The following is a 25,205-nucleotide window of genomic DNA, read 5'->3' as shown; positions in this document are numbered from 1 at the left end:
CTTTGGACTTTATCTTCCATATCTGCTTTCATTGCTGCACATGGACGTCCCTCTCCTGTCCTGGTTCTGCTGGAGGTTCCTTCCTGTTAAAAAGGAGTTTTTCCTTTCCACTGTCGTCAAATCACTTGCTCATTGGAGTGATATGATTGTTGGGTTTTCTCTGGGTTTTTTTTTATATTATTATAGGGTTTTTACTTTACAATATAAACACAACAGCGTATCAGTTGAGTGTAGGCCATTGCACCTTGGTGGTCTGCGCTTGAATTATGAACTATAAAATGTGTAATATCAGATACTTGAAGGATAATTTTTAAATGTTACACAATGTTAAGGTTAGTCAGTGTAAATGCTGGAGAATATTTCACAAATATCTCCATAAACAATGTAAATGGTAGATACCATTAGAAAGTAGGAATGTTTTTATTCATGTGGCCATTTCAAAAAAAATTGTCTGTAAACTTAATCATAGATTAGTTTTCTGCATTCAGAAAAAAGAGGATTTTTATGTCACGCATGGAAAGAGCCAGTACTTAGAGTAATACACTGGTACAACAACTAACGAGTTGACAATCTGTTTGAATTTAATTTACTTATTTAGATAACTGCTACGCTAATGTCACTGCAAGGATTTCTCCACAAATGTCAAAACAACAATCTTGTGACTTTTATGAGAATATGACATTTGTATGTTTACATAAAAAAAGATATAATAACATAGTTAGACTGACTCTGAACATTAAAACCACTACACTGGAAATTATTGATTTTATTAAATAAAGAGAGTACAAGGCAAAGATGAACCTTTTATTTACACTGGTTGAATTAGCTTAATGGAGAAATACATTGTTTATGAAATGTGATGCATTAAACATGAAACATCTTGAGGAAAAACTGTTTTGAATTCAGACTTTTATAGAAATCAATCAATTTTGCAGAAATGAAACAACAACATCAATTTACCCAAACAACACCTTGTAGGAAACCATGTTGGAGTCACAGTAAGCATGCAGCATCTGGTCCACAGGGCTGTAATTTAGGCTTTGAATGTTGGGAGACATTTTGTTCATGAAGATGCCAATGTTGAACTTCTCCTGTCCCGTCACGGTGTTGAATGAGTAAAAGATCTCCTCGACCTCCCTGTTAATGTAACGTGTTGCATAGAGAACGCCACACGCCATGAAGGTGTTGGTCACTGCCCGTTTGTAGACTGAAGTGCGCCAGGTACGCCTAAGTGTTGGTGTTTCACCCTCCTCTAGCTTGGAGAGAACCAAGTTGCCAAAGTCCTGAGTGGTGGTGTAGACCACCCAGACACCAGACTCATCTGTTGCCAGGTCCAGGTCAGTGTATGGGTAGCATTCCTCAAGATGGCAGAAGTTACCTTTTGAGTTGTACCTGGTTAACAGAGGATAGCAGTGAAACTTTCTGTCATAGTTATTCTTCAAACTAACATTTTCAAAGTTGAGTAACAAACCTGGTGCCTTTTGGTAGTTGTAAGGTTGTGACACTTTTAGTGGTGAGATTAAATCGACAAACATAATCTTGGTTGTAACAGTTGTAGTACAAAGCCCCTCCATACAGAACATTATTTGGACCCTGGATGGTGTTGGTAGTTGGGTTTGAGGAGTGGATCTGGACGTTACCTGAAGAAGAAAAAGGAGGAATAAACGTATGTTAGTAGTTTAAAACTATAATTTGCTTCACAAAAATGTATCAGTAATTAAAACAATCGTGCACTTTACTTTATTCCACTTTAAGTAAGGAAAATGTCAGTGTTCTCTTATAATATTAAAGAGTAAAGTCACTTTTATTGTGGTCTGCATAACTCGATTTTAGGTACAGTTAGGTATTGTAGTTACCTAACAAACTCACTGTACACGGTCCTTTCCAAACACCTTCAGTAACCCAAAGTACAACAAACCTCCAGGTTAATTTCTTTCTTTCTTGGAAATTCAAATGATTCAATAAACTACTAATTTACCAACTTCAGTGTGATCCCAGTATAAACAGTAAGGGTTTTTTACATTTCGTAGGGGAATAAACAAAGAGAAGCGAGCAGTTCCTTACCTGGGACGCTCACTCCAATGATGAGAGAACTTAGACTGCTGTAAAGACGAACATAGTTGGCATGTACGTTACTCAATGTCAACATCACCAGCCAATACCAGCTCTCTTTGCCTTTCTCTGGTCTGGGATCACGACCCCAGGCTCCGTAAGCATACGAGCCAGGATATTCTCCTTTTGTGTAGACCTTTGGCTCAGTAACATTAACAAGCCGGCTGTGTGCACAGGTACCTGAGGGGAAATGTATAGTGTGTATTAGCTGTTCTCCGTGAGGCTACTTTTATGGAGGAAATGCATATTATAACAGGCCTTTTAAATTTATTTGTATGGCAAACTAGAAATTCTTTTATCAATGCATGCTGGGGTTTATTCATCATATAACGATTGAACTTTCTTTTACTGCAACTACTTTAAAGTAATAATTGTTATTATTATATTATTTATTAAATGAATTCGGTTCAATTCATGATAGCTTGTGTAACTACCTTTTGAACAAATAACTTGAATTAATGATTTTCTGTATGACATTATGTGTTTCTTTCATCTTGTCGACTTCTTCTTTGCAATGTTGCAAAGCTCTCTCAAGGACCCAGCCAAGCATCTAAGTTCGGTTGAGGTTGGGACCTAGCCTTTTACTTCACATATTTTTATTTGAGGTTGTATTTACCTAATTTTAAAGCTTATTGATAGCCATGTTTATCAGTGCAAGTGATTCCTTGTTGCTATTTGAATCCAATTTCAATGCACTGATTGGATTCTTTCATCAGCTGACACAGGCGATCGAGATGATTGATTACTCTAGTGAAAGGCAATGGATAATTAATGGATGCTCACCACAATTTAAACCACATGCAGCTGAGCACTTTTTCTCACATTTGTTTCAGCTTTTCTGACTCAATGACAGATCAAGATTTGGTCTTATTAAGAACTTCACCTATTTTGTATTTTCTATTCAACTGAGTCCTTAATTTTTGTCATCTTTAGAAGTTTAAGGAGCTTGGAAAGAAAAGCGTCTGGACTTCTTTGAGTTGCTTGAAGACGTTTCACCTCTCATCCGAGAAGCTTCTTCAGTTCTAAGGGTCAAATGGTGGAGAGTCCCAGATTTAAACCCAGTGGGAGTTTCCCCCCAAAGAGGGACAAAAGGACCCCCTGATGATCCTCTACCTAATCACATGAGCCAAGGTGTGAAAGCAGGTGTGGGTCACAATCAGCCAGGGTTTCGGGTGAGCTCATTGTGAAACCTGGCCCCACCTTATCATGTGATTTCCTGAGGTCAGATGGCCCAGGATGTGAGTGGGCGTTAAGGCGTCTGGGAAGGGATCTCAAAACTGGATTATAGATGGCAGACAGTTGGTGTCGTAAACCACCGCCTCTGTTCAAAGATGGTCGCTCACAGTGGACGTAAATGGCTTCTTTCACTCCTCTTTCAAACCATCTGTACTCTCTGTCCAAAATGTGAACGTTTGCATCCTCGAAAGAGTGACCTTTGTACTTAAGATGCAGATGAACTGCTGCGTCTTGTCCCGTGGAGGTGGCTCTTCTATGTTGTGCCATGAGCTTGTGAAGTGGCTGTTTGGTCTCTCCGATGTAGAGCTCTGGGTATTCCTCGCTGCACTGTACAGCAAACACCACATTGTTAAGTTTTTGTTTAGGAGTTTTGTCTTTCAGGTGAACCAGTTTCTGTCTGAGCGTGTTGCTGGGTCTGAAATGCACCGGGATGTCATGCTTGGAGAAAACTCTCCTGAGTTTCTCTGATACACCGGCTACATATGGGATGACAATGTTGTTGCGTCTGTCCTTGTTATCCTCCCTCGCTGGTGTCTGATCTTCTTTCCTGTGCCTCTTTGCTGACTTTATAAACGCCCAATTAGGATAACCGCATGTTTTAAGTGCTTCCTTTACATGTGTGTGTTCTTTCTTTTTCCCTTCAGGCTTAGAGGGAACATGTTCTGCCCGATGGTGTAGGGTCCTGATTACCCCAAGTTTGTGTTGCAGAGGGTGATGGGAGTCAAAGAGGAGGTACTGGTCCGTGTGTGTGAGCTTCTGGTAAACTTCAATGTTGAGGTTGCCATTCTCTTCAATGTGCACAGCGCAGTCCAGGAAAGGCAAAGAGTTATCCTTTATGTCTTCCCTGGTGAACTTGATGTTTTTGTCCACGGCGTTAATGTGCGCAGTAAAGGATTCCACTTCTTGTCTTTTGAGTTTGACGCAGGTGTCGTCTACATAGCTGTACCAGAGGCTGGGTACTCTCCAGAGGTGGGTAGTAACGAGTTACATTTACTCCGTTACATTTACTTGAGTACCTTTTTGAAAAAAATGTACTTTTAAAGTACCTTTTTTGCACGATACTTTTTACTTTTACTTGAGTACATTTGTGAAGAAGAAACTGTACTTTTACTCCGCTACATTTGCACAATTCGACTCGTTACTTTAAAACAAAAATAAAAATTAGTTTAACACATTAGATAACATGCTGCCAGGGGAGTTTTTACCAATGAGATGTGGCCATGCAGTCACATGACCAGTTTGAAACTGTGGCGGGCAGAGCGGCCCAAGCGTTTCAAAGTAGCAGACACACGGAAAGAAGAAACATGAAAACATGGCAGAGTCTACGCTAGAGCTGAAGAGGATGAACACCCTTGGCCTCGTATACAAAGAATGTTTTGCTTAAAAGCAGAACAAAAGAACAGCCATGTTTTCAGTGTCGGTGTCTTCAGTGAGAGCCAAAACAAACCAACTTTTCAGCGTGAAACAACTCAACTCGTGTAACCTGAGGAAACGGTATGTTTTCTTTAAATATCTTTTTAGCTCTGGTTAGCTGGATGTCAGTCTTATGTTACAGCAGCTGTCATATTTTTGGCGCTACGTTGTAGTGAAATACGTTTGTGGGTGTCTTGTGCAGCTTCGTACGGTGGCCCCTAGAGACAAAGCACGTACAAACTCCAAAACACTTGCAAAATCCAAAACACATGCAAATTCCAAAACACATGCAAACTAAAAAACACTTGCAAACTAAAAAACACATGCAAACTCCAAAACACGTACAAACTCCAAAACACTTGCAAAATCCAAAACACTTGCAAACTAAAAAACACTTGCAAACTAAAAAACACATGCAAACTCCAAAACACGTACAAACTCCAAAACACTTGCAAAATCCAAAACACTTGCAAACTCAAAAACACATGCAAACTCCAAAACACGTACAAACTCCAAAACACTTGCAAAATCCAAAACACTTGCAAACTCAAAAACACATGCAAACTCCAAAACACGTACAAACTCCAAAACGCTTGCAAAATCCAAAACACTTGCAAACTAAAAAACACTTGCAAACTAAAAAACACGTGCAAACTCCAAAACACGTACAAACTCCAAAACACTTGCAAAATCCAAAACACTTGCAAACTCAAAAACACATGCAAACTCCAAAACACGTACAAACTCCAAAACACTTGCAAAATCCAAAACACGTACAAACTCAAAAACACATGCAAACTCCAAAACACGTACAAACTCCAAAACACTTGCAAACTCCAAAACACATGCAAATTCCAAAACACTTGCAAACTAAAAAACACTTGCAAACTAAAAAGCACATGCAAACTCCAAAACACGTACAAACTCCAAAACACTTGCAAAATCCAAAACACTTGCAAACTCAAAAACACATGCAAACTCCAAAACACGTACAAACTCCAAAACACTTGCAAACTCAAAAACACGTACAAACTCAAAAACACATGCAAATTCAAAAACACAACGGAAGTGCTCCAGGACGCTAGGGGCAGTGTTGAGCTCTATTTGCAAAATAAACGGCAAGTTTGTCTGTATGAGACGGTCTAGTCTCTGTCGCGCTTCCCAGGTTGCCTAGCAACCATGATACTAACCGCTGGAAACGTGTCATACAACTTGGTTTGACAGAAATGAGGGAGAATATATTTTGTTCATTTGTTTGTTTGTTTCTACATGAGCTTTGTGTGATTTGATAAGTATCTGAGGCTGAGACCACAGGACTGTAAAACATGATTTTTGGGCTTCATTTCTGTACTGAACAGTTATTTAAGATTAGTTAGTAAATAAGAATTAGCTAATGTTGTTCATGAGACTAAAGTCATATCACTTTGGTAATGTAAATATAATATGGCCAATATTATAGTTATTATATTAATCATTATTAGCTATTACAGCAGTGAACATGAACTCTGTGTCAAATACTGAGCAGTACAGATTCAAGTTGCAGTTATGTCTTATCACCTTAAATCTTCACTCAAAGACAAGTATCTTTGACAGTGTATATATAGGTGTATCATATATAAGAGACAAATGTTGTTCCTTCAGTATGTTGCCATTACTAAATTTGGCTCATTGCTTACATATATTTATAAAAAGAAAACGTACAAGCTGTGATAACTGTTTCTGATAGAATGAAGAGTAGACTGATATATGAAATATTCCTTTATTGGGTGAGAAAATCAGACCATGTCATAACTGCTTTAAGTCATACAGAATAGATATCAGAGCCTTAAACAGGCTGGCTTCTGCTAAATGGGTCAAACTGGGCAGAAAGTCTACAAACACATAACATCCTTATAGAATAAGATGTAACACTATAGATCAACTTACCTCAGAATATATAAAGTATATAAACAATTACAGCAATATGATGCAACAAACACAGCAGTGCTACTAATCCAAAATACTCAAAGCTTCATAGAAGTGGAACAAACATTTATTTTTAGCTCCATTCTGCTGCTGTTACATACTTTAGGTTTCTGAATATTACACTTGTTGCTGCCTTTCATAGTGTGTAACTTGAAGGCCCTGAGTACTTTCTCCCACACTGAAAACACTGGGAGGATAAAATTATTTGAACATTACCTAATAAGACTGATTCAGGACAGACAGTTATGTTAAACTTTTCTAGCAGTCCTTCACAAACAGGGAACAGTCTGTCTATTCTCTCCATCTGTCAGCTGCTGCTGGCTCTTCCTCCTCCTCTTCCTCACACACTGTTGAGTTTGTCCTGGTGGATCATCAGGGATGCAAAGCCTCACAGATGATGTGCAGCAGTGGGTCCCTCAGTCTGTCCTCATTCTGGACACTTGCAGTTGTCACACATGGAAATCAAATGTGTGATAAGCTGCAGGATTCAAACACAAGTGTAACTTATAAACACATGTTCATACTTTTATTCCACAATCAGAGAGAAAGAAACAGAGAGTGAGTGCAGGACAGACAGACAGGTTAAAGTCTCAGGTGTATACACTGCTACACAACAGCACAAAAGAAGGAGGATTTAGTGTTTGTGTTATTACAAAACAAGAAGAGTTCCAGATGGTACAGTGGACACATGTGTGACTGCTGTGATTAAAGCATCTTTCTTTCAGCTTAACGAGTGAACCGTCAGCTCGTTCAAACACACGTTAAAGTCCGTTTGGCTCGACACCACCGAACAGAGGCAGCAATATCCACAGTATTTCTGATTTCGCGCCATTACCCCGATTCATAGCGGAAGCCGGTTTTTTACTTCCGCTTGCGCTGTTGTTGACAGTTGCGGGGTTACACCTTCACTGTTGATAAAGATTTCTCTCACTGCAGTTTCTTTTACCTGGAGTAAATGGCAACACATCGAAGGTGGATACACAGTAGAGATGTTTTAAAAAGCAGCGAGGACAGTTCAGTTGCAGTGCCTCACCCGTCACTTCTCACAGAGTGGGTAGATGACATGAAACTATGGCCCGATGTTAGCTACATCGACATTATTAATTACCTTGTATTTTCCGAAGGCGTTGATGGCGAGGAATTACGTAATTACAAGAGCAGCGAGGCGTATAATTACCTGCACAGCAACAAAATTGATCAAGTACTGCTCAACAAACAAGGCGACTTTATTTTTCTTAAAGCAGCTGTAGAGCCGAGCCAGAGTATTAATCAAGCGAAACACTTAGCATGGGCAACTAAACTAAACTAAACTAAAGTGTCACTTAGCTTATTACATTTTTGAGTGAAATTTCTCATTCTACATTTTTTCACACAAATGCAAAATCATAAATGTCAACATAAAATGTTCCTAAGTCCCCTAAAAATTTGTCACAATTTTATTCAATTACTGTGATTAGATTTTATTTTACATTCTAAAAAAAGTCACAACTGTTGGTATTTTGCAAAGGTTGCCTTTAACGTTTTTACTTGAGTTTTCTCGACTTGAAAAAACATGTTCTTTATAAACACAAACCTAAGACCTTTACAGCCCTTGGAGCTAATCTTTTGGCATTATTATTATTATTATAAACTTTCGTTAAAATTGAGACTTTGCTGCTAATAACCAGCTAGTGCTGATACGAACGCCATTCACCATAGGCTATTATTTAGTAAAATTAAAGAATTGCGTGTTTAAAATGCGAAACGGTGGCAAACCACATTTACACTTTCACTTACCGGGTACAGATTCTGTGTTTTTGTTCGTATTACTGGAAGCTGTCACACTCAAAGTGGTCCGAGTGAGCTTTCTTCTTTTCTTCGGTGGGGGTCGGTCATAGCCCAGATAAAGCTCCGGGTCGGGGTGTAGCTCTGTGGGCTTTTTATCGATGAAATGAAAGGAGCAAACATAAACTCTCTTTGGAGGGTGTTTGAGTCTTAAAGCTGCCAGCCACGCTAGTTTCCGATCCTCCTTCCGCGGCATAGAATGCAGTGCGTAGGGCGGTGGGCACGGACAGGCCTTTCTAAGTTGTTGATGCTCAAGGCAAAATGTTTCTAATGCGTTTTTCAGTTTTCTTGAATTATTGTGGCAGCCGACGACAGCACACGTTGAACCCGAGCTCATCTTCGAACAGGTAAAGCCACTTATTACCGCACAAAGTAACTGATTTTGTTGTTAGCAACGACTGAACGCGGGGTCTCGCTTTGAGTAACCGGAAGTATAAAACCGGACAACGGAAGTAGTGGTCTGTCATGGCAGCCTACGTACGCTCTTACAGAAACCTGTGGATAACATAGCTAACGTTAACAGTGCAGTGAATCCTGCTTGTGCCGTGATATTCATGACTGCGAACCGAGCAGCATCACTGACTTTCAGCTTGTTGTGTTTGTGGATATATGACTGACTTTAATTATCCACAAAATCATCACAATCTCTGTAAGATTAAGGTCGACTATATATATATTTATTAAAGTAAAGGCTTTAAAACCAAGTTAATTCTGAAAGTACAAACATCGCTAATGTCAACTTTCCCGACATGTGGCCAACAATAATGGTTTCATGTTCTTCATTAAAAAAATATTTGCGCATTAATAAGTGACATAATATTCAGTACTTACTTCTGAAAGTTTACTCTTCCTCCGCTCCGCTTCCACTGTTTTTTTTTCCGGCAAAATTATCCACACCACCACCGCACTATGAAGTCTGGGATATGTTGGGCCATGAAGGCTACACCAACCCATCCTTAAAATTCAGGGAAATTAAGGACGCATTTCAGGGCCGCATTTCGGGCAGCCTTTGAATTCGGAAAGCCTTCTCTTGTCGCTGTGAGGTAATCGGCCTTAAAATGCGGCCTTTAAGGCTGCAAACCCCAAATCCGGTCATTGGTACTTCCTGGCTTGTGTAGTTACTAGGTAACAAAAGCTCAACACTGCCCCTAGCGTCCTGGAGCACTTCCGTTGTGTTTTGGAAGTTGCATGTGTTTTTGAGTTTGCAAGTGTTTTTGAGTTTGCAAGCGTTTTGGAGTTTGTACGTGTTTTGGAGTTTGCATGTGTTTTTGAGTTTGCAAGTGTTTTGGATTTTGCAAGTGTTTTGGAGTTTGTACGTGTTTTGGAGTTTGCATGTGCTTTTTAGTTTGCAAGTGTTTTTTAGTTTGCAAGTGTTTTGGAATTTGCATGTGTTTTGGAGTTTGCAAGTGTTTTGGAGTTTGTACGTGCTTTGTCTCTAGGGGCCACCGTAGGCTTCGGCTGTCCTGTTAACTGCTCGCTGGTTAGCTAACATGAGCTATAAGCTAACAGCTAGCCTGGTTAATGATGCTAGAGTTCAACGCGCATGCAAACAGCTCGTCTCTACTGCTTTAACTGTTAAAACAGAAGGCAATACTGCGGCTGACAGGGTTTAATATGTGAAACAGCAGCTTGTTTAGTTTAAACGGTCTGCATTAAGCTGGGCAAACACTGTGCGATTTTTTTCAGTCACGTTATTCAGCTCCTGCTCAAACTGTACAATTGAATCTCAGGGGTTAGAAGTTCATAGGTCACGATGCAGGGCCTGATACTCTGATGCGACCTGAGTGCTCAAACTGTGCGTCCATAACACGAAGCTTATCATACAAAACCTGTCCCTCGCTCGCCCTCTCTCTGTCTTTTACTCACACAGACACACACACACACCATCAACTTTGCTAAATTACTAATGAAAAACATTGACAAGGCCAACTCTTTTCATGGTTGTTGTAGTCGTGATAATTTTGTGAGGCCACATCGAAAAGCCTCAGATACGTAAGTGTAGAGCTGCCACCCAGGCAAAAGAAAAATAGAGCTATATCACGTTATAACGTGAAAAGGGTCCGTGTACTTTTCGGTATTTGAAGTTTCGTTTCAGAAAGTATAATTTAAAAAAGAAAATGAGACACTTATTTAATTCTCAACTTAAAAAGCTAAAATGAAAAACGTAAAACAATTGTTTTTTTCATTTTGTCCTTTCGCACATCAGAAACGAAAAACCCAAGAAAAAAGAACGAGAAAGGGCCCTTTATTTATTTTGTCTGAACCGGAAGTTTTAGTAGGTCAACAACCTGTACAAGTGATGCGCAAACTTATGGCAAACACTGTAGTGTGGACATCATGACGTTGGAAAAATACTCAGACGTGATCATGGAGATGACAAAACAAGGCCTGTCATCGGAAATTATATCAGAGCGTCTGTCATATGAACACGGGGAAGTGAGAGGATTTTCTGCGAGAAATGTTAGAAAGTTTTGTGCTGAGCAAATCACTAGCTGTCGACTCTCGGACACACGGTTGGAGCTTGAGGTGACACAAGCTATAAATGAGGTAAGGTACTTTCTTCCTTCACCTTATGACTGTGTATGGTTGTCTTAACTGGGTTGTAAGGGGGTTAGTCTAGACTGTGTGCGCGCGCCCGCGCGTTTTAGCGTCTTGCGGGTGGTGGGTAACGTTAGTTATTTTAAAGATGTCTCTCACTGGTATTTGTACAGTTAATTAGCACAATACTTTAGCTTTACACATTTGCTTTCAGAATAAGCTACTTTACATTTGTTGTTCTAGTAGTAGCATGATCTTTTATTTTAAACAGGTGGGCCCAACATATGGCCGCAAAATGATGAAGGGCTATCTGTCCACAAAAGGGGTACATGCTGCAGAGGGACGAATTGGGTCAATTTTAAGAGAGGTGCATCAACCTTATCATGAAGCAAGACGCCAGGTAGCCTATGTTATTTAATCTTCCACTAGAACTGTATTCCAATGTTCTTTGTCATATTTGTGATATACATCATGTAATGGTAGGGCCTAATTCTGTTTAACAGATGTACGCCCTGCTTTAACAGTTACTTGACTCTTCCTCAAACGTATGATCAAATCTGCCTTTATCCAGTCAGCTGTCATTTATTTTTGTGATTTTTTTGTAAGGGAGCTCGGAATCTTAATCCCACACCGTACCATGCTGAATGCATGGGGCACAAGGTTCACCTGGACCAAAACGAGAAACTTGTAATGTTTGGAGTCACCCATGTTTTAGCTGTAGATGGATTCAGTAAAAAGATTGTGAGTCATTCCACAATGCCAATCAAAAACAACTTGAGCATCTATGAATATGTTTTCAGGTAATACAACCTCTCAAACCATTTATTTCATCTTAAGTGTTTTGATGGACATGTTAGTCATATTGGACATGAGCTGCACCCAAATTTACAATATTTGAATTTAAATTAGACATGCAACAGATGGGTCTGGTTATGTTCCTGAATATAATATATTAAGAACTTACCAAACATTTTGATCAACATTTTCTATTAATGTAAAAATAAATAAAATGGAATTGCACATGAATCATTTAACTACTTTATTGCAATTAATCAGTGTTCATTTATGAATGGAACAAGGTTCTTGGATTTCCACATATCTTTCAATTGTTCTGACATACATCTAAAGTCTGAGCATGACAGTGACATTGCAAAGAAACTTAAGAAATATATGTTGTCCTACTACAACTAAAATATTACCCAAAAAAAACATGAATGAATACATTCAAAATAATAACACCTTTGCTGGTCTTAAAGCAAAATAGTTAATAAATGTTCTTTATTTTTCCTGTACCAGACCTGCAGTGATCACCTATGGTATGTGGGACCAGGTGCGAGTAGACCATGGAAAGGAATTTTATTTAACACTGTTCATGCAAGAGATGCTGTCACATAATCGCTTCAGTCAGGAGAGACTGCCTTATTTACAGACCTCATCCACAAGAGTAAGATTTAAGTACCATTAACATCAGCTGAAATTCTTATACTATTACGTGTACTACTACGTACATTTAAGACATGTTTCTTTTAACTCTTTTAGAACCACACAGTTGAAAGGATTTGGCCTGAAATCAACAACCGTGTCAACTACCCACTAAAAACTGCCCTACTCCAGCTGATGGACCAGGAGGAGATAGATATGGAGGATAACCTTGTGCGATACTGTGTGTCCAATCTAACCTGTCAGCTGTGTAACATTGGTCTTGCAAGTGTGGTAGAATCATGGAATGCTCATAGAATCCCAGGTAAAAAAAAAAAAAAAAAAAAGTCAGATTGCTTACAACCCTGATAATGAACATTTAAACACCTCCTCTATTTTTTACAGGAAAAGGCATACCAAATCACTTTGCAGAACATGGGTGTAAAAGAAGAATTTCTCCAGAGCTCTTGCCAAATGCACTTGAAGCAGCAGACCTGTACAGGCAGCACTTGGGATCTGCACTCAAAGAACATTCGACTTTTGGAGTTGATCCCTTCACAACCGAACAGGACAAACTTAGAACAGAGAGTCATTTTGCAGAAAAATATCCTGATATTTCACATTTGTTTTTTAGAGCCGTAAATGGTGACTTTATGCCATACAAAGAAGCTCTGCTCTCTCTCATAAACATAACTCAGAGAAATGTATGAACCACTGCATCTGTAAACTGTACAGAACAGACAAAAAAAAAAATCAACTGACTGTAAACATTTGTGTGTACACACTACATTACTCCTCTGCAAAAAAAGATTTCAATACAGAAAATGCAGCTGTTAGACCAGTAATTTGTAGAACTCCGTTGTTACTCTCCCTGCATTTTGCACAGTGCTGTGATGTCTCTTGCCACTGTTCCACACATGTCTTGCAGCCAATAATGCTTCTGCAGCACAGTGAGAACACTGGATCCTCAATGATGTCTGCAAAAGTAAATCAGATAAGTGAGACTGTTATCCATTTATGTTGAATTTAGTTCAAACTATAGGTTCAAAGTCAGTCTTGACATAAATTTACAGACAGCATGCAGAATATTTTTGGTTATTCTGTAATTCCTCTTGTTCACGCTGTTCTGAGAAAGTCCCTGTCTATATTTTTGTCTATAATTGATGAGGGGCAAAATCAGTACATTTTCTCAATTAGCAAGCAAGAAAAATGAAAAAGTTACAGGTACTTGATTCAATATATGCAACTACAGTCCCATTTTAAATGTGAACTTTTTAGTTTTACATTACTGTGAACAGTGTACCGTCACCCATACTGACATTGTAATCAATTTGAAAAGCTATACTTTCATAGTCAATATTGCAAGGAGAACCCAAATTAAATGTGCATGTAAACTTTTGAATGTTATGTTACAGTAGACCTGCATCTTGATTGTCTGTGCCTAAGTATTTAAATGGACACTGCTGAATAAAGAGCCTATGTTTGGTAAAAAAATGTTTGTCCAAAGTAATGATTGAATGTGGTTTGACATTGTTTTAATTGTAATTAAAATGTTAGTGTAGATGTAATGTATTTACTAAGCAACATTTGAACATACTCGTACAAACCACGCAGCTAAATCCCTCCTTGAGTGTCTGCAGCTTGGGGGTTGTGACTTTCTGGGCAACTGCAAGATCAGTGAGCTCTTTGATTGCTGCTGTGACAGCTGGCAGACTTTGAGATGCCAACACCAACTCTTCTATTTTGTCACTCACTTCTCCCAAACTGGCACTGTCATCATCTTTACGGCTGCTACAAATAAAAATGGATAATCAGATGTCAAAGCTACTTACTGGCTTAAAGAAACATCACATCACTTACTGATAGATGATGATTTATGTAGTGATGTCTTACTGCTATTATAGGATTTAAATCAAATTAATTCTTCTATATTGATGTTCATCCTATAGTATATACATTTTTATTCACATACCTCAGTTTCTTCCTCTTTGTTCCCTGGAGGCAATTAAAGTCTTGTTCAGGCACAGCAAGAATTTTTCGTGCATTTTGTCTCCAGTACTGTGACCCTACAGATGAAAAACAAAACCAAAGAAACCTGTTTAGAAGCCAATACCATATTACCCAATAAATATTACAAAGAGTCTGGTAAGACATGTCTCTCCATAAGATATGGGCTTTAGCTGTAATATTATGGCTCACCTGTTGTGCCCTCCGACTCCAGAATTGCATTGCCCTGTGCATCTGTCAAAATTATTGGGTTGTAATTACCAATGGCATCTTGCACTTTTCCTACTATCCCTTGAAGCGTAGCCTCAGACTCCAGGAATCGTACAACCACCATTCTATTGGGAATCAACCTCCCACCAACTACATCTGCAAAGTACACTGATCTGTAAAACAAAACATAATAATTTTACATATCTTGTAAAAGACAGCAGGCCACAAATCCATTCAGTGATTGCTATAGGCAAATTGTACTAAAACAGCTTTGCTATTCTTAACAATTCAACTATCCATGCACCTTATGTTTCTTTTTATTTTGCCTGTTCTGTAATTTAATATTCAAGAACACAGACTCATCCTACCTCTGAAATGTTTTGGAGGACATAGGGGAACTTGAAGTAGCCTGCTGTGAACGTGAAGGTGCAGACGCTGCCACAGCTGGTGCTCGCATAAATGCAAAACGCTGCCCGCTGGAACCTGCTGTTGGAATTGACTCCATGTCTTCTCCGTGGACTTCATAGTGACCTCTGGGTGTAAGGTCTAATGCGCTGAAAACACCAGAGACCGCACCGGGGAACATAGCCACGTTTGAATCATCCGTGATGTACAGAGTATGCGCGGATACCTGTTTAAGAAAAGTTTCCGTAAATCACGTTGCTCTGCTAACGTGTTACTCCTGTGCACACGGTTAATAGGCTCTAAACGCTTACTTATTAGCTAGTAGCCGGTAAAAGTCAATGAATAACTATTTACACATTAGCACATGTGCACAATTCACATATTAGCACAATGAAGACGGCTAGACATAGTATTAGTAAAAGTAGGCCTACATGAAATCACCAAATGTTAACGTTAGCCGTTCCGCAGTAAGGAAGAACAATAACGTTCATAAAAAAACTGCTGAAAGCAAAGTTTGCGAAGTTTACATATCTACCTGAAAGATGCGACCCAGTTTTTCTGCAGTCATGTCTTCGTCCCGGAGTGTCACTCTCTTAGTTTTCCTAAAAACAACGTAATGGTCCATCCTCTGTTTATTCCAGTGTAACTTTAAGGCCGTCGATCTCTTGTGTGGGGGACGGTGTGCGCGCGCCATAAAAAAACGCGCAGAAGAAGTACTTCCCGTTTCAGACATTGAAAATGCGTCTATTTTTTTGTTTTTGCGCTAGTATACTTTCATTATTTGAATCACGAAGGAATCCAAAAAAGCACGTCTAATTTTAAGTGTATGACGGCTATTTGTTACCACCGAATGAAAAAACAAGTTATTTTCGCCCATTTTATTCTTTATCAAAAATTTAAAAAATGAAAATTCTTTTAAATATCGTTTTTTCGTTTTTGTTTCTGAAACGAAACTTCAAATACCGAAAAGTACACGGACCGAAAAGTATATTGTTCTAACAATATACTTTTAATGTTTGTACAATATACTATCACGTTATTCGTTATTACAATATACATAATTATCATGTTCGTACGAATGTGATATTATATTGTTCAATAGAGCTATATCACGCTATAACGTGAAAAGTTTATTGTTCTAACAATATACTTTTCACGTTATAACGTGATATAGCTCTATTTTTCTTTTGCCTGGGTGGCAGCTCTACGCTTACGTACTCGGATGAGCTTGCCTCATCCAACAAGTTGTGCCTCCATCTCTTGTGTCCAGATCACACGCTGCACTGCCGTGCTGCTCCACCTTTTCTCTTTCATTTCTGTGTTTGTGCGTGCGCAGTGTGAGAGGCTGCGTTGAGGGGCGACAGGATTTCAAACAGGTTTGATTATCATGCGACCATACGATTGATGATTGGGAGCTGGTTGTGAGGTGTTAACTGCTTATCGTTACCCCATGTATACTACACGATGCACACACGAAAAAGGCAAAACACGGGCTGATCCCCAAAACGGTTGCGCGACTGAAAAATCGGTTCAAAATGGGCCAAAAATTGCACAGTGTATGGCCAGCTTTTGGAGGTTAGCTCCAAACAAACATCTGCAGCTTGGCAGCACAATAAGCCCCGACCTAATTCTTTTGCAAACGTTACATCTTTCCACGGGTCTCCACTTCATCAGACATCACCTAGACTCAGAGCTGGATGAGGCCAGCACAAACAGCGGCCTATTCGACGAAGATGATGGATCCATGGGGTCAGGAAAACCAGAAGCAGGGGAGCTGGAGAGGTACCTTTCATGTCCATTCACTGGAGGTGTGGATCTATTGCATGGCTTTTCTCACATCAAGAAGCTGTCGATCAAAGTCAATACAGCTCTTCCTGCATCTGGAGCTTGTGAAGGACTTCTTAGTCATGCAGGACTCCTGTTCACTGCTAAACAGTTACAGCTTCACAGAAAGAACCTTGAGAGCAAACTGCCGCTGAAGCTTAACCATCACCTCACTGAGTGAAGAAATGGCACATGTTTGCTAAATATGCAGAAATAAATGCACATCCATACAATTTATGGTAAACTGAGCTGCCTTGTATGAACATATGTTGAAGATGCCTCGTACTAATGTTTTCTCTGAGGCTGCTGTGCCATTTGGAGCAAAAATGAATATAAAGTTTACAGCATATCTTGTCACTGGAAATTGTTTGCACTGTTTATATATTTATAATATTTACTGTAGGTATTGGTGAAAAAAGCTTTATGTTGTGAAAAACTGAAATCTGGAAATTAGAATTGTTGTGCCTTATTTTGTCGATCTTTTTACATATATTCCTTTTGAAAATACTAAAATTTGTATATTTATTTATTTTTGTTTGTCTGATAACATTTATTTAAAAAATAAATCGGACATTTCAAACAGTTACTCGCTACTTGAGTAGTCTTTTCACAAAGTACTTTTTTACTCTTACTTGAGTAACTTTTTTGACGACTACTTTTCACTTTTACTTGAGTAATAATATTTTAAAGTAATGCTACTCTTACTTGAGTACAAGCTGAGTTTATGCTACTGACAATGGGTCTGAGTGGGACACCTTCCTTGTGGATCTTAGGAAGTCCGTAAATGCAGGGTATGCCATCCCCTGGGTAAAGGCGGTGATATGTAACGCGGTCAGTGATTTTGTCCCTTTCAAGGTCTTGAAGGCAAGCTATAACTTTCTTTTTGTAGCTGCTTGTGGGGTCTCGCTTTAAGGCTTCGTAGGTATTGTTGTCACTGATATAGTGATGTTGTGGTCTTTGCTCAGGAAAGTGACGGCCTTCTTTTCTTGTAATGTGAGGTTAGACGGAGGGACTTTGGCACTGGAGAGGGTGGCGGAGACTTTCATCCTGATTTGCTCTGCTTCTGTCTGTGATGATTTGTTAATCCGTATGGCAGTTTCTGTGGCTGTGATGAGGTCCACTATGGGCAACTGTTGCGGAACAATGGCAAAATTGAGTCCTTTGGCTAATACTTTGTTTTCAGGTTCAGTGAGATTCCGGTCTGAAAAGTTCTTCTCCCATTTTTCCTGACTGTCCTCAGGTGTGTGTTCTTCTCTGAGTTGTGTAGATTCAGACTGGGGAGTGGGTGTTCAAGCAACTCAAAGAAGTCCAGACGCTTTTCTTTCCAAGCTCCTTAGACTACAATGACCTGGATGACTGAGAACCTTCACAGACATCTTTAGAAGTTATTTTCTTCAGTGATCTTCTCCATATTTATCTTATCTTACATTAGCTTAGTTAAGCTTACCTTGGCTTAATGTAAAGATCAGTCAAGTTGGTATGGACACAAACGATTTCATGCTACTAGGCAATATGAATTTACAAGAAAAGATTATTAATTGCTCCAACCCCCAATAATTGGTTCCCACCCCCACCAGGAAAAGAGAAACAAATAAACAATCTTTTTTTTAAAAAAACTGCTTGATTGACTCACCCTGTGGAGGCTCAGTGGGTGTGACAGTAGTGTTCAGTTTTTCGCTGCACTTGCGTAGATCAACCTTCAGAGCAGCAATGGCTTGTTGTCCCTTTATTACCTGCATGGTGTCGAACTTCTCCAGCTCTTGCATCTCTGTTTTCAAGTTCTCCAGCTGAGACAATTTTGGATTGTTTACAAAATCATGAAAAGAGCAACAGGCATCAGTTAAAAATCTATTTCTATATCTATTTTACAATTTTTTTGTACAATTTATTTAAACAATTACTAAATGCAACAACAAATGAATGTCTGTTTAGCTTGCATTTAATCCCAAAAATTTTAAATGTATCAGATATAGATTTGTGGGGTGTAGAATTAATGTTTTATCTTTAAGGCTCATGTACACCCATTATCTTATATTACAGAATTACCTCATAATTTGTATCATGCATTTATGTTGTATCCTTCATCGCAAACCGATATGCATTGCAGAGTAATTTGGGATTTAGACTGCTACACTCAGATACTAAGACATAAACAGAGTGAAGCCTTCTTCTCTGAGGAATGTGTGAGGGCGATGGTCTACCTGGACTGGTGGCCCTAATTGAAAGGTAGTCACAATTGCGGTTACTGAGGCTACAGCCTCCACTGCCTCCGTGGTGGGTATGCATGTGAAGCGAGAGACTACATCAAAGAACACCATGGTTTCATCTGGATCCAGGGTAAATTTCTGGACCTTGTCGGTGTAATCGGTGGAGTTCTTGATGTGATACAGGGTGTTCTCCCCACACAACACAATGCACTACCAGATGAGCTGAATGAGTTCTACGCTTGTTTCAATACCCTAAACACCAACCAACACAGAGGGATTCTACCAGTAGAGGCAGCTCTTCACTCACTGTGACTTTGACTGAAGTATGCAAGGTTCTGAGGAGGACTAACCCCCGAAAAGCAGCCGGTCGTGACAACATCCTAAGCCATGCTTTGAGGGTCTGCTCTTCGGTGAGGTGTTTACAGACATTTTTAATTTATCCCTCATCCAGTCAGCTGTGCCCACATGCTTCAAGTCAACCACCTCCCCAAGAAAAACAACATAACCTGTCTGAACCTGTAATGAAGTGTTTTGAGAGGATAGTCATGTCCCATATCAAAGATACCATCCCGGACACACTAGATCCTCTGCAATCCTCTGCATATGGTAAGAACCTTTCTACCGAAGACGCCGTTAATGCAACCATCCAAACAGCCCTTTCAGACCTCCAAAATAAGGACACCTACATTCAAATGCTGTTTACAGACTAGAGTTTTGCATTCAACACCATCATTCCAAACAGACCGTTGGGAAAGCTCTCCACTCTTGGACTGACACCCTCCCTCTGTCGCTGGGTCCTGGACTTCCTCACTAAGATACTCAATGGTGTAAAGATAGTGAGCACAGGGATCCCCCAAGGCTATGTGGTCAATCCACTCCTGGACACCCTTTTCACCCAGAACTGTGTCTCTTCCCAGTACAACACCTCCATCATTAATTTTGTTGATGGGAGATGATCATCATGATGACTAAGGAGATGATTGTTGACCCAAGGATGAGGAGAGACCAGCACGCCTCACTATACATCAACGGGACTCAGGTGGAGACGGTGAAGACATTCAAATCTCTTTGTACCCACATCAGTGAGGATCTCACCTGGACCCATAACACACAGCAGATCATCAAGAAGGTTCAACAACAACTCTTTTATCTAAGAAAGCTGAAAAAATTTGGATTATCCTCCAAACTGCTCAGCAACTTTTACAGATGCACAGTGGAGAGTATTCTGACAAACTCCGGGAACTAGCTCCTGTGTTCACTGAGATATTCAACATCTCTCTATCTCAGTCGGTGATCCCCACATGCTTCAAAGAGTCCATCATTGTTCCTGTCCCGAAGAAACCCCACCCTGCTTCTCTCAATGACTGTCGCCCTGTAGCCCTCACCTCAGTAGTGATGAAGTGCTTTGAACGCCTGGTCAGAGACTTCATCATTTCTTCACTACCAGACACACTGGACCCACTACAGTTTGCTTACCGTCCAAATCGTTCCACAGATGATGCCATCTCTCATCTCCTCCACACATCACTCACTCACTTGGACACTAGAAGGGGGAATTATGTTAAAATGCTCTTCATAGACTACAGCTCTGCATTTAACACCATAATTCCCTCCACACTCACCACCAAGCTGGAGCATCTGGGACTCAGCTCATCTATGTGTCAGTGGATCTCCAACTTCCTAACTGGCAGACCACAGGCAGTAAGGATGGGCGGACATGTCTCAGCCTCCACTACTCTCAGCACTGGAGCCCCCCAGGGGTGTGTTCTGAGCCCCCTGCTGTACTCTTTGTACACATATGACTGTGTGGCCACTACCAGCTCCACCACCATCATCAAGTTTGCTGACGACACCGTCGTGGTGGGCCTGATCTCTGATAACAACGAGACGGCCTACCTGAAGGAGATTAGGAATCTGGAGAACTGGTGCCAGAGGAACAACCTCCTTCTAAACGTCAGTAAGACAAAGGAGCTGATAGTGGACTTCAGCACTAAGCAGGAGAGGAACTACCAGACCCCCGTCATCAACGAGTGCCCAGTGGAGAGAGTGGACAGCTTCAAATACCTCGGAGTTCACATCACGCAGGACCTGTCATGGTCCTGTCACATCAACACCGTGGTGAAAAAGGCCCGTCAGCGTCTCTACCACCTCAGACGCTTGAGAGACTTCCAACTGCCCTCCAAGGTGCTCAGGAACTTTTACTCCTGCACCATAGAGAGCATCCTGACGGGAAACATCTTAACCTGGTTCGGGAACAGCACCATGCAGGACAGACGAGCTCTACAGAGGGTTGTGCGGTCAGCTGAGCGCACCATCCGCTCCGAGCTCCCTGACCTGCACTCAATCTACAGCAGGCGGTGCTGGACCAAGGCCAGGAAGATCGTGAAGGACCTCAGCCATCCCAACAACAGACCGTTCTCTCTGTTGAGGTCAGGAAAGCGATTCCGCTCCCTGAAGACCAACACAGAGAGACTGAGGAGGAGCTTCTTCCCGCAGGCGATACGGTCTCTCAATCACACCACCACACAGTCCTGACCCACACATACAGTTCTTACACACACTGGACATTCTGGACATTGTTTCACTTCATTACTTAAATCACGCTGCTGTTATTGTGTATATGCTGCTGTTATTGTGTATATATTTATTTATATTTATATTTCTTCATACATTCTTATATAGTTCTATATTGTGTATTTTGTTGTACAGTTATTTTATTTTCAACTTTAATTTATATATTTTATCTTATTCTCCCAGTTAAATTTACCCTTCATTCTAATTTGTGTTGTACAGTTATTTCATTTTTAACCTTAATTTATATTTTATTCCTTCCTAGTTAAATTTACCCTTTTTAATTTTTCATATTTATTTCCTATCTTATTCATAGCCTTTTCCTTTTTTGTTTTCTTTAGGTCACGAGCAGTTGTCCAAGCATTTCACTACATATCGTACTGTGTATGACTGTGTACGTGACAAATAAAATTTGAATTTGAATTTGAATGGAAATAACACCATTCAGGAAAGGAAGGCTCTCCAGCGTGTCTCTAAAATGGCGCAATTCATCTGCGGAGTACCCTTGCCATGCTTAGAGTCAGTTGGGGTTTATTCTAACTTATTTCAGTTATTTTTTTATTTAGTTGTTTGTAGGGAACTTGCAAAATAACAATTTCATTGCTCAGCGTAAGCATTTGTGTTTTGCAGTGTATATGACAATAAACTTCTTAAATCTTGAATAATTCTTTGATAGCCCATGTGTTTAAAGCTGTTTGAGATATTGTACTACCCATAAAAACAATAACCTGGGTTAAATGTATGTCTTTGTTCATTGTTGTTCTTGCACTTTCTTTCTGATTTTCCTCCTTAAGTCTTTGTCTGAGAATTGCACACCTCCGGTAAACTGGAAGTGAACAGCGCAGAGGAAAAGTGAAGACAAAGTAGTAAGAAATGGTCTATTCATTAGAGTGCGACACCGTTTGTGCAAAGAGGATATTACAGGTAAAAAGAATTAGTGCCAAGTAGTGGCAGGACTGAGCTCAAGTGGTATCTGGCTCCATCTGGTGGAAGGAGGGGGGGCCTGCAGAATCTTGGAATCTTCTGGTGACAATAACAACAATGTGTCAAACGATGATTAAAGGGAAGCTAAGCTCCTTGACTACGATGACCTGGATGACTGAGAACCTTCACAGACATTGTGTTGTGTAAAATCTTAAATAAAATTGCAACCACCAGCTGAGCTCGTCTTTTGAAGTGAGATTTATCAAAAGAAAAAGAAAAACACTGCAGAAAACGTTTTTTAGGAAGGACACCGCCCTGAACTATTTTATACCTCCCCAAACACTCTCAAACAAAGAACATTCCTCATTCTCAAGGTAACTGAGGCCAGAAAAGCAGCTCTAGATGGCTCCACTCTGGTCCACCTTTGTCGGCAAGCTCACCTCCACCATATCAAGGCACAATTCTTGAGCAACCATGCAAGCCTCACTCATGGTGGACAGATGTGGAGTTTTAGAAGAGAAGGCAGCTGCACTACCACATTGTTTTTACTGCATTTTTTTTAACCAGATTCAATAAAAGTGTTTACTGCTTTTCTCTTTGAGCCACAGGTCCATGGTGCCATGTAAGCCAAATTTGAAATTCCAACCGTCTAATAATAAATTGTGAAAACTTATAATATGAGTGTTTTTCACTTCTCTCATGAAAACACTCAGCTGGGACAAAGATACAGTGATGTAGTAATCTTTAGAATGATGTCAGCATTTTGCAGCATGTGGTTGTGAATCTACCTGTTCAGTGGCGTTAGCAGTGAGGATCTGGTGTTGCTGGGTGGTGCTGTTGAGCTTGTCAATCAGCTGCTTGATCTCAGTCATTTCATTCTCTATAACATACAAGCTGAGAACTCCATACAGCTCTCCGTCATCCTCCTTCTCCAGGATCAGCACATCTTTGTTCAGCTGGGAGAGGCGATGCTCCAACCCCAGCAGCAGACTCTCCAGCTCCACAGTCTGCAGAGGCAGCAGTGATTAACCAGGAATGGAGACAAACAGTATGAGAGCTTTAAAAGACTAGTTACCTTCTGTGGGGTGATGTTGCTGTTGCAGTCTGAGACATTGGTTTCAACTATCCTGAGTTTTTCATGAGGGAATGCCTTCTCTGAGTTATTCAGCTCACAGGCACATGTTTCTAGTGGAGGCGCCTGAAAGATAGATTAACTGGCAAGTGAAATAAGCAGAACATCACATTTAGTGGTATTTTACATTTTTTACTTAATAGAAAATAGATATTTTTTCATTGAAATGAAGTCTTCAGTATTTCTTACCTGTTGGGTGAATGTGAGCAGAGCACACAGTGAAATGATCATGTACAGCTTCATGGTGAATCAGAGAGCAGAGCTGAACAAAACCCTCTCTAAAGTGTTTGATTGTGGCACTGGGACTGCAGCAGCACCTTCTAACTTGCGAACACTCCCATTATCCTGTGGATGTGAGGAAGTGGATGTGGGTGTGTTTGTATTTTTATCCATCACTTTGTTTTCTCTATTTTCTGATTTGGATTACAGCAACACAGAGAATTTGCACCCAATCATGGGAAATGACAGTAAAAGCATCTTCAGCTATACAAAATAAATATCTCACATTTAATAAAGTACCAAATAACAGCTAAAGGATTCAAACTCTGAGTCACTGTTAAACCTATGGTCTATGTGTGATGAGAGGAAGATGCAAACCAATCGAAAAGCTGTGAACAGTGACTAATAGATGTATTTTATTCATTTTTTTTTTTGTTATTTTTTCATGAAATTCTATCAGGAAAAGAAAGTCATGGTCATACACAAAATGAACTATTTGAATTTTATAGTTAATTCTGGGTTTTGTTATTCATGCAGTGTGTTAGCCACTACCGCATTTTGGTGCACAGTAAGCTCTTTTAACCGTATCACATGTAAATGTACAGTCTAGTGCAGACTTTCTTCTCGTCCCAGACAGTCCCAGACACTGACACGGTCACTGTCCTAATGAGGACACGGATAAGATATATCTTTTAGTGCTTGTGTTTGAACATAAAGCCAATAAGACAAGAGCTCTAAGAAGAGCTGGAAACAAGCCCAAAGACATTTTTAACCACCTGCCAGCGCCATTCTCCTGTCAAAACTGGTCCATTTAGAAATTAGGCTGGAAGATCAGACTACAAGACTACAATGCTGAATGTCTATGGTTACATGTTGAAGGTAAGGCTCTGGCAGCTTTGCTGGGGTCAGCTAACACAAATAGCTTTGTGCAGATCTGAAAAAGAAACAAAGTTGTGTTAGCAATATAGTAGAGTTTTGTTTCTTTCCTGGACACAGTTTGTACTTTCCTATCATGCTCTTGTTTTCTTGTGCAATAAAGCGGTGCTATGTTATTCCTCTCTGCATACAAACTGAAATCAGCTGATAGCAGGGCAGGTGTGCAAGAAGAAAAAAGCATTTTTGTTTGTTTGTTTGTTTGTTTTTCATCACTATAGGAGTAATGGAAGATGCAGGTTTTGGGAACAGAAAGTGAACAACTT

The 25,205-nt window shown here is 40.0% G+C and overlaps 3 protein-coding genes across 6 annotated transcripts in view; 1 reads left to right on the top strand and 2 right to left on the bottom strand.

Annotated features, from left to right (window-relative positions):
- Positions 1 to 24,242, bottom strand: part of LOC120743359 (olfactomedin-4-like) — a 57,013-nt gene extending 32,771 nt beyond the window's left edge. The window contains exons 1-7 of one of the 2 annotated variants that reach the window (XM_040046988.1): positions 23,977 to 24,242; positions 23,731 to 23,853; positions 23,444 to 23,662; positions 18,587 to 18,740; positions 2,065 to 2,292; positions 1,472 to 1,640; positions 752 to 1,392 (exon numbers count right to left, since the gene is read on the bottom strand). In XM_040046988.1, coding sequence (XP_039902922.1) covers positions 957 to 1,392; positions 1,472 to 1,640; positions 2,065 to 2,292; positions 18,587 to 18,740; positions 23,444 to 23,662; positions 23,731 to 23,853; positions 23,977 to 24,030 — 1,383 coding nt within the window. In that variant the 5' untranslated portion in view covers positions 24,031 to 24,242 and the 3' untranslated portion in view covers positions 752 to 956. Of the gene's footprint in view, positions 1 to 751; positions 1,393 to 1,471; positions 1,641 to 2,064; positions 2,293 to 18,586; positions 18,741 to 23,443; positions 23,663 to 23,730; positions 23,854 to 23,976 lie in introns of those variants that run through there. The other variant, XM_040046987.1, reaches the window with a different exon arrangement.
- On the top strand, positions 10,613 to 13,300 carry LOC120743360. Its single transcript, XM_040046989.1, has 6 exons — positions 10,613 to 11,097; positions 11,360 to 11,488; positions 11,695 to 11,888; positions 12,385 to 12,532; positions 12,628 to 12,832; positions 12,913 to 13,300. Exons 1-6 carry the CDS (start codon positions 10,888 to 10,890, stop codon positions 13,215 to 13,217), a joined length of 1,191 nt encoding a protein of 396 aa, XP_039902923.1. The 5' UTR covers positions 10,613 to 10,887; the 3' UTR covers positions 13,218 to 13,300.
- Positions 12,113 to 16,109, bottom strand: LOC120743362. 3 transcript variants are annotated; one of them, XM_040046990.1, is made up of 6 exons: positions 15,665 to 16,109; positions 15,093 to 15,355; positions 14,707 to 14,897; positions 14,480 to 14,573; positions 14,105 to 14,298; positions 12,113 to 13,484 (listed from the first exon to the last, which is right to left on the bottom strand). In XM_040046990.1, exons 1-6 carry the CDS (start codon positions 15,860 to 15,862, stop codon positions 13,297 to 13,299), a joined length of 1,128 nt encoding a protein of 375 aa, XP_039902924.1. In that variant the 5' UTR covers positions 15,863 to 16,109; the 3' UTR covers positions 12,113 to 13,296. The 3 variants fall into 3 exon arrangements, with proteins under 3 accessions (XP_039902924.1, XP_039902925.1, XP_039902926.1); XM_040046991.1 differs by having other exon boundaries at positions 14,115 to 14,298; XM_040046992.1 differs by lacking the exon at positions 14,105 to 14,298.
- Positions 24,243 to 25,205: the final 963 nt, after the last annotated feature.

Source organism: Simochromis diagramma, unplaced genomic scaffold, assembly GCF_900408965.1.
Source record: "Simochromis diagramma unplaced genomic scaffold, fSimDia1.1 OVJJ01000106.1, whole genome shotgun sequence".
Lineage (NCBI taxonomy): Eukaryota > Metazoa > Chordata > Actinopteri > Cichliformes > Cichlidae > Simochromis > Simochromis diagramma.
The sequence above is the reverse complement of the archived record's forward strand: the minus strand, read 5'-3'. Positions and strand labels throughout refer to the sequence as shown.

Excerpts from the sequence above, each read along its gene's own strand:
- LOC120743360 (XM_040046989.1), top strand. The coding sequence starts at position 10,888 with ATGACGTTGGAAAAATACTCAGACGTGATCATGGAGATGACAAAACAA. Across the intron at positions 11,098-11,359 it reads TGACACAAGCTATAAATGAG|GTGGGCCCAACATATGGCCG; the intron begins GTAAGGTACTTT and ends TATTTTAAACAG. Across the intron at positions 12,833-12,912 it reads GAATGCTCATAGAATCCCAG|GAAAAGGCATACCAAATCAC; the intron begins GTAAAAAAAAAA and ends TATTTTTTACAG.
- LOC120743362 (XM_040046990.1), bottom strand. The coding sequence starts at position 15,862 with ATGTCTGAAACGGGAAGTACTTCTTCTGCGCGTTTTTTTATGGCGCGC. Across the intron at positions 15,356-15,664 it reads AACTGGGTCGCATCTTTCAG|GTATCCGCGCATACTCTGTA; the intron begins GTAGATATGTAA and ends TTTCTTAAACAG. Across the intron at positions 13,485-14,104 it reads TAGCTGCGTGGTTTGTACGA|ACATCATTGAGGATCCAGTG; the intron begins GTATGTTCAAAT and ends TTACTTTTGCAG.